The 7,948-nt window shown below is 37.0% G+C and overlaps 2 protein-coding genes across 3 annotated transcripts; one reads left to right on the top strand and one right to left on the bottom strand.

Moving 5' to 3' along the window:
• Nucleotides 1-969: 969 nt before the first annotated feature.
• On the bottom strand, nucleotides 970-2,885 carry LOC131015627 (zinc finger protein CO3-like). 2 transcript variants are annotated; one of them, XM_057944068.1, is made up of 4 exons: nucleotides 2,251-2,885; nucleotides 1,991-2,170; nucleotides 1,617-1,745; nucleotides 970-1,260 (listed from the first exon to the last, which is right to left on the bottom strand). In XM_057944068.1, exons 1-4 carry the CDS (start codon nucleotides 2,695-2,697, stop codon nucleotides 1,162-1,164), a joined length of 855 nt encoding a protein of 284 aa, XP_057800051.1. In that variant the 5' UTR covers nucleotides 2,698-2,885; the 3' UTR covers nucleotides 970-1,161. The 2 variants fall into 2 exon arrangements, with proteins under 2 accessions (XP_057800051.1, XP_057800053.1); XM_057944070.1 differs by having other exon boundaries at nucleotides 970-1,248.
• Nucleotides 2,886-4,698: 1,813 nt separating this feature from the next.
• LOC131015636 (uncharacterized) lies at nucleotides 4,699-7,477 on the top strand (the record flags this gene model as incomplete). Its single annotated transcript, XM_057944079.1, has 4 exons — nucleotides 4,699-4,839; nucleotides 4,918-5,061; nucleotides 6,031-6,122; nucleotides 7,170-7,477. Coding segments are annotated over 4 exons (474 nt in total), but the record flags the coding sequence as incomplete, so codon positions are not given.
• Nucleotides 7,478-7,948: the final 471 nt, after the last annotated feature.

The following is a 7,948-nucleotide window of genomic DNA, read 5'->3' as shown; positions in this document are numbered from 1 at the left end:
AAAACGGTGTCGTTTCTATTCCACGTGGATAAGTCGTAAGACACGTAAGTGCCACATCATAAATTCCGGTCACCGGAGATGAAAATTTCGTCAAAATTGAACAACTTATTAAATTCATGTATTAAAATGTAACTTTCTAAGTTCGCGTCAAATATGGATTTTCGGCAAACTTTATGTATTTAGGTGCAATTTTCCCTTTAAAATATTATAGTGTCATTTACAATCTTATAGTGTCAATTACAGGAAGCGTCATTTATATTTCTGAATAGTGTCAATTACACACTGTGTGATTTACAATGTTATAGTGTCATTTATACGCAGTGTCATTTGTATAACAAAATAGTGTCAGTTACATGTAGTGTCATTTATATAACCAAATAGTATCATTTACACGATTTGAGTCAAATGCGGATTTGAATCAGGATTTGGGTACGGGTCAATTCAGGTGTACGGTACATCCGGGTGTACCCAAGACCAACTCATCATATTATTGTAAATAAATTTAACAATTTTTTTTTCGTGAATCAATTGAAAAAGAAATTGTGGCAAATGTTCTTGATGGTAAAAAAGTACTCCACAAGTCCACATGCATCCCAATCACCCGTGCCTTTTCTTACGTTGCCAAGGCAGAAAAGGTTAAAAACTGAAATCAGAATCAGAAATTATTTTGTACAGCAGGGACATGGTCATGCATAGGGGAGGATCTAGGTATTCCCTATAAGATTCTTTAATAAATTTAATCTCCAGATATATCTCCAATATGTTTATTAATTATCTCCTGTATTCAATCTCTTATATTATTTCATCTGTTTATTCCACTTGTCATAATATGATATCGTCACTACAACGTAAAGTTAGTATACAAGGTAATTCCCTTATTGGTATAGCAGCAGAAGAGAATATATCTACGTGCTGCAAATTTTTCATGCAATAGGAATATATGCAAGTATTAATTCCTGCAGATAATCATAAACCGGGAAACCTCAACTTATTATTAATTTGTTTTGGGTTTCAATATATACAGATTGAGACGATAATAAGATAAATAACTAGAGAAAAAAAAACATCTGACTTACTATTACATTGAAATAGACATTAGCCGCACCTAACTAAACTTATTCAACTTGGTCACTTGGATCTTTGTAATAAAAGTGTAGCATTTTAGAATCTATAGTTCTGATAGTGCACGTTGAAGAAGGCTCTCTTTGGCGCAATTTGCTCCTCGTCTTCTTCGTGAAGCCCTTCCATCTGCAGATTTGTCTGAATTCATCATAAATTCACAGCTTGATTTAATTAGTTGCTCATGATAACTTATTATATCATTTATATTGCCTATTAAATTATAAAAATGATAGGGGACCATCGCCGCCGTTTGCTATATAAAAATTTCTTGTGACATCATTGTAAAAATTTATATAATAGTGATGGTGAAAAACTAAGTCGCGATCGTGACCATTTTAATATATATAAATCGATGTTGTCAAGGTTGGTAAGTTCAATAAAAGATTCGACAAACCAAACTTTCCGACTAAAGGAAGGTGATGGTCATCTTTATGCAAAAAAAAAAAAAAAAAGACAGAAAAAGAAAGTTTGTTTTGAGGGGAGAATAATATTACCCAAAGCTCATCATCATCTTCATATCTCTGAAACATTGATGCCTTTGGAATCTCTCCGGATTCATCGTTGCGCGCGAAGCGGCCGCGTATCCTCGGCCGTGTGTCGGCTAGCGTTTTCCGGCAAGCGTACTGTTTTGATCACGTGACAAAAAAACAGAAATGTCATTCACCATTCTTCACTGCAACAACCCCATCAACATGCAGATTTAACCGGAGTTCTGACTTCTACGTAGGATTAAGTGTGAAAACAAAAGTCTAGTTGTGTCCTAATTCTAAAAAAGTAATGTTGATTAAAAATTGAAATTTGAGTATATATTTGGTGTATTTATAGACAACTAATCCTGATTTTATATTAGTGTTTGTAATATAATTACCTTAATAGTCTTGTTGAAATTCCTTTGAGTCCTCTTTGCTCTGTATCGGTCGATCCTCTCCTTCCTCTCCTCGGCGCTGTAACGCCCTACCTTGAAATTGGCTTCCTCCATGAACGATTTCTCCGCCGACAGCGGGCTTGAAGACAGCACGCTTCTCGTTTGCATGCTTGTTTTCATTTTCTGAAAAACAGAGGATTTCATCACTACAATCTCTTTTTCTTAAAAAAAACAAATTGTAAAAGAGAGAGAGAGGAGCGAACTTGGAGATCGCCGGTGCTGCAAACTCTTCTGATTTGGCCGGATTGGAAGGCGTTTTCCGGCGAGGAGAGGATTTGAGTGTGCTCGAGAACGCTGTCGAAGTGCGGTCGGAAGGAGAAATCGGCGCGGGAGTTGTCGAAGCTGCTGCTGCTGTAGCTCCTGTGCATTAGCTTCAATGCGGTTTCGTGCGGTGAGAAGGAGTTGTTATTGAATCCGAGCTGGCATTCCTCCGTCTTCACCTCCGGCGCGAGGTGCGACAGCGACAGATTCTGGAGCTCGGCGCTGGGCGGCGACGACGACAGCAGAGCCGACGCCAATTGGTGCAGACTGGCGGCGCTCTCATCGTTTTCCTGGAAGATTCCGAAGGCGTCGATGGCGGCGGAGTCGAGGAACGGCGAGAATTGATCGGAGTAGACGGAGTTGTCGAACACATACATCTCCGAAGACATGGAGCAATGAAATTCGAAAAAAATGTGGGCACGGGGTGAGGACAGATGGGTCTTTCCTTTAATCAAACCTCTTGTCCGTAGCGGGAGCAAGATGACAAGAATCCCATTTTCCACTAGTTTTCTCTCACACGCACTAGTTGTAGAAAGAGAAGTGCAATTTGGGGTGTGGGAGGGAAGAGCTTCGACGAGGGAACGACTTGAATGCTCACTCCACTTCGTTTATAAAGACAACCAGATTTGCGGGAGAACCCCCTCCGTTGTTTCTTTATTTCTAAAACACCCCGTCGCTCGCACAAATTCCAATTTGCGTCCATCTTTTAATCTATATTATTTTCATATTATTAATTACTAGTGTATCTCCCGCGCTATGCGCGATGATTGTGATTTTAGACTCTTAGAGCATCCGCAATGGGGTTCCTTGATAGCTTACTTGATAGTGGTTGTGTTATTGAGTAGGTAGTGCTGCATTGAGGTTCCTTGATAGCCTACTTGATTTTTTTAGTTTTTAAAGAGGAGAGAAATTTTTAAAGAGGATAAGAGAATTAAAAAAAAAAAATTGCACTCGAGCATACTCGATAACTCGAGTAGCACTCACTTGCAACGGCTACTCGAGTGCAATACTCGAGTTCGAGTAAGCTATCGAGGATAGCGTTACTCATGCTCTTATAAATTAAGTATATATTTTATATTTTCTTCGTCCATAAAAAATAGTCCTAAAAAGAGACGATACAAATCAAATATATAATACGGTTAAGGAATCCTGCGCTCTCCTTAATCCGGGGTCCTACGTGCCATCTCTAAGAATTCACCATTCAAAATCCCTGCAATTCTAGAGCCTCTAACTTAATTGTATTGCGCTTATGTGGCAAAATACATCCAACATGGCATATTTTATTTTAATTTTTAAAACACAGAATGAAGTTCTCTTCCCCAAATTCAATTCCCCTAAACCCCCGTCTCCACACTACTCTCCCCTCCTCCGTCTGAAATCAGCGCCGCCCCTCCCTCTCCCACCGTGAATCCCTCCCTCCGTTTGTCTATTGCAGCTCCACACCATCCTCTCCCCTCTTCCGCGGCGATTACTCTGGCCCCAAATCGGCACCGTGGCCCTTCCTTCCTGTCTCCGCGTAGCAATTTCTCCCTCTCTTCCGCCGCGATTCGCGTCACCGCCGCTTCCGCAATCACCAGAGGTCTGCTCCGATCTGCCTCCCACTCCACCAATTTCTTCGTTCTGCCTCCCGCAGCGATTCGCTTCGTAGCACTCAGGCCCCAAGTCGGCGCCGCCTCAACCACCATTCTCTGACCCGACCATGGGATGGGTCATATCCAACGCCAATGGCTACCCGGCCGTATCTATGCGCCGTCGACCACCGTATTGACCCCTTGCTCTAACATGGTAAGTATTAAAGATTACGTTTCACTGGGTTGGATATGGAATGATTAGTGCTTAATTTTAGAAATAACAAATTTTGGAAATACAGCCCTCTCTTCAAATCCCTTTCAGCGCCAGTTTATCGCCGCCTCCTCTATGGTAATTGGTAAGTATTCTATTAGGAAATATTAAAATTTTAAATATAGAATGATTTCTGTACTTTAGAAAGAACAGATTTTGGAAAGATTAAAAGTTTATACAATGATTTAGATAAATATTTAAGAATGGAAACTTTAAAACCTCGATTTTTAGTTATAAATTTATTAGTTTACTGTCTATTCTGCCGCATCCACTCAATTTTTGCTAGAAATAAGTTCCTTTAGTTCTGCATACCGTGTGTTTGATAAAATTCTTGAGATAACCCTGCAAATTCTTTTCTTCACTTTCTTGAGATTATCTCTTGCCAATTCTTTATGTTCTTAGATGTTTGGAGTATGTTCTTAGATGTTTTTCAATTTTTTTTATATTATTATGAATAATTGAAATCTACCATAATATGTAGAGAGTTTCCACTCAATACTACTGTTTTCAGAGAAATTAACATAGAAATCAATTACCTTTTTCTCTAATTTATTTCTCTAATTTGTTTCAGAGTTGAGGCCAATGTCAGTGCTCTCACTAATTTTGAAGTGCTTGACCTTTTGAGATCAAGAGGTGCTGGAAGGGATGCGTCTCGAGCTATTGCAACCGTATCTCAATCTGAGTTCAAGGTTGGGAATTCGTAGTTATGATCATCAAGTTATGTTAGAAATTTATCGCATATCTCATATTTTTTGTTTTTCGTTTAGGTTTTTGATTATCTAGAGGGGACTGTTGCTTGCAATCAAACAAGTAAAATTATTGGTAACTTCGTTGAAGAGTGCCAAAAATTTGACCTGGCCAAGGCAAAGATTCTTAATATAAGACCAAGAAGTGAACCTAAGCTTTTCCCGGTAATATCTATCGTTTGTTGTTACTAATTTTCTTTTCATTGGTGTGCTTTTAATCCTTGCTGTGTTGTTGAATTGCCATTTTGTACTTTATTTTTTCATATTGTTTGCATCTTTTAGTTGAAAAAGTCATCCACATTGTGAAATTTATCAATGTTGTTTGTCCAGTTTTGTTGAGTTTTGCAATCCAAGTCATGACAAAAAAAAATGAAGATATTATTTTTATGAATCAGTTGAGATGTTATGCCGTCGGTTTATGAAAATGCATAGCAAATATGAAAATGCATTTTGAATACCCTGTATGATTTGCAGGAATTCTAGCTGGAGACAAAGAGATTGCTCCAAATTTCACAGCAGGGTAACAATATATGTATTTATATATGTATGTGTGCTCTTCTTTTATTATTATGAAATTGTCTGTTGTACGTGTCATCACTGTCATGAAGCAGGGTGAAGAATACATGTACATGTGAAAAAGTTTGCTATATTAGCTGTTAGTTAACAAAATTAAATAGTAAAAAATGGTACCCCTCGAGGGCCAACTATGTCTTGGTTAATAGAAAAGTGTTCCTCTATATTTTATTTCATTGTTGTATGCTACCCCTACCGGTGTCAAGTTTCTCCTTCTTTGAGTTACAAAGGGTTGGTTGTATTTAAATGGTTAGTGATTTCTGTATGTTGTCCACATCTGTGCCATCTAAAATGGGTTTTAACTTCATATTCAACTTATCTCCTATCTCGACTGAAGGCAATTTTGATTGCTCTGGGGCCTTTATATTTTAATATTTTATACATGGAGAATGCTGTCCAACAGCTGAAATGTTTTTAAAGAAGATAAACACCAATTTTACACCAGAAAGCTATACAAGAAAAGAAACTTACAAAAATGACGATTCTTGTCTTGCTCTTTGCTTTATATACATGACATGCTTATGGAATCTAATTAAATTGGTTGTTGTGATTTTCCTGTAGGGGCCTAGCAGTTGGAGGATGCTCTATAGTCTGGATATGAACTCTGACAAAGGAATTTTGCTTGCTGCAGATAATTTTGGGCTTCTCTATATGTGCGTATTTCCTGTATATTAAGCTCTTTGCGGATGTATTTTGTGAAATTTTTAGCTAAAAAAATGAGAAAAGAAAAAACGTGTTAACTCACTGCCAATGTTACTAGCATCACTACTATTGCAACATTCTCACATATGGTTTCATACTTGCTGGTGAATATTTTAAACGGATCCATTAATATGTTGATTGCCTTCAAGGAACACTAATTAAAGTTTCTTAATATCGTCATAGACATTCCATTTTTTTCTTATCTTCTTCAAGTTATATGTTGTTTGATTTTAGCTTTATATGCAAACTTTTCATTTTGATATATATGCAACATCATCCAGCTGTCCTACACCAGCCATAAGCGTGCCCAAAAGCATGGAAGATTTGATAGAATGCATGAATGTGTGTAATATTTCTTTGGCAAGTTATGAATTACGGTAGATTTACAGTTTTAAATGCATATACAGGATCGATGCGCACTCCAACAATGTGACAGGAAAACCTATATTGATTCACAAGAAAAAGAATTTTAAATGCGAAGTTACCGGTTTACACTGTCATCCTCTCCAACCAGATCTACATATTTTGAGAGTCAAAACATAAAATATTCATATAATTTTATATTTTTCAACAAATATAATTTGTTTTACTATTTTAAATTTAATTTGATGTTAAGTAACAAAGAATTTGTTATTCTTACATCTTAGGTTTCTCTATTTCAAATTAATAATATATATAAAAACTTATTAACATAAAAACTATATTTTATCATAGAATTGATGATATTGCACTAAACATATAAATTTATTGTACTCCTCGTGATATTCTATTATTCAACTAATATTTATCGTTATTTTCAAGTTTCGGCTGGTGTCCGACGGGTAGTGGGTGGCGTGTGGTGGGTATCGACTGGTAGCGGGTTGGTGGATACCCGGCGGGTAGCGGGTATCCGCGAGTCACGTGTATGGGTGGCAAATAGTAGTGTACAAGAAGTTGAAATTTTCTCTAAAATTTGTTGCAGTTTCATGATGATTTATTTGTTGAGTGGTTGATTGTAGGATGTCGACGTCGAGAAGCAGCAGAGCCCTTACCTCTCAAGCCTCAGCGAGTATTCGACGGGTAGTGAGTGGCGGGTATCCGACGGGTAGCGGGTGACGGATGCCCGATGGGTCGCGGGTATGAGTGGCAAATAGTAGTGGATGGCAAATAATTTTTTTAAATATATGTTTCGCTAAGTCATGTTAAGGATGAAAGTCATCTTTAACTTATTATTTCATTTTAGTTCGATGTGTAACGTAGACTTATATCATATTAACAGTTTTTTTAGTGAATAATCTCCATAATTTATAAATATATTAAAATAATAATTTTTACATTTTTTTATATAAATTATAACATAAAATGATACCCGTCGAAATTCGACGGGTTACACACTAGTTTTAATAAAAATAGTTAGTGTATTGTGAGTAGAGAAATGATCACACTTAAAAAGTAGTAGTATAAATAATGATAATTAATTATATTGTCAGTGAAGAAAAAGATCAATCATGTGATGTAAAGTTTCCAAAAATATAATGAGACTAATTTTTGTGGACGTCCTTAAATTACAAAAATAGACTGTTTTTGTGGGCGGAAGGAGTAATTATTAATATAACCTAAAAAAATTACTCCCTCCGTCCCACCGAAAGTGGTGCACTTCTTTTGGGCAGGGGATTTAAGGAGAATAAGATTGTAGTGTAAATGTGTGTAAATGTGTGTGGGGCCACATTGTTTGTAGTGTAAAATTATTACCAAAAAAGGAAATGCACCACTTTCGGTGGGACAGCCCAAAAAAGAA

This window comes from Salvia miltiorrhiza, chromosome 3 (assembly GCF_028751815.1).
Source record: "Salvia miltiorrhiza cultivar Shanhuang (shh) chromosome 3, IMPLAD_Smil_shh, whole genome shotgun sequence".
Classification (NCBI taxonomy): domain Eukaryota; kingdom Viridiplantae; phylum Streptophyta; class Magnoliopsida; order Lamiales; family Lamiaceae; genus Salvia; species Salvia miltiorrhiza.
The sequence above is the reverse complement of the archived record's forward strand: the minus strand, read 5'-3'. Positions and strand labels throughout refer to the sequence as shown.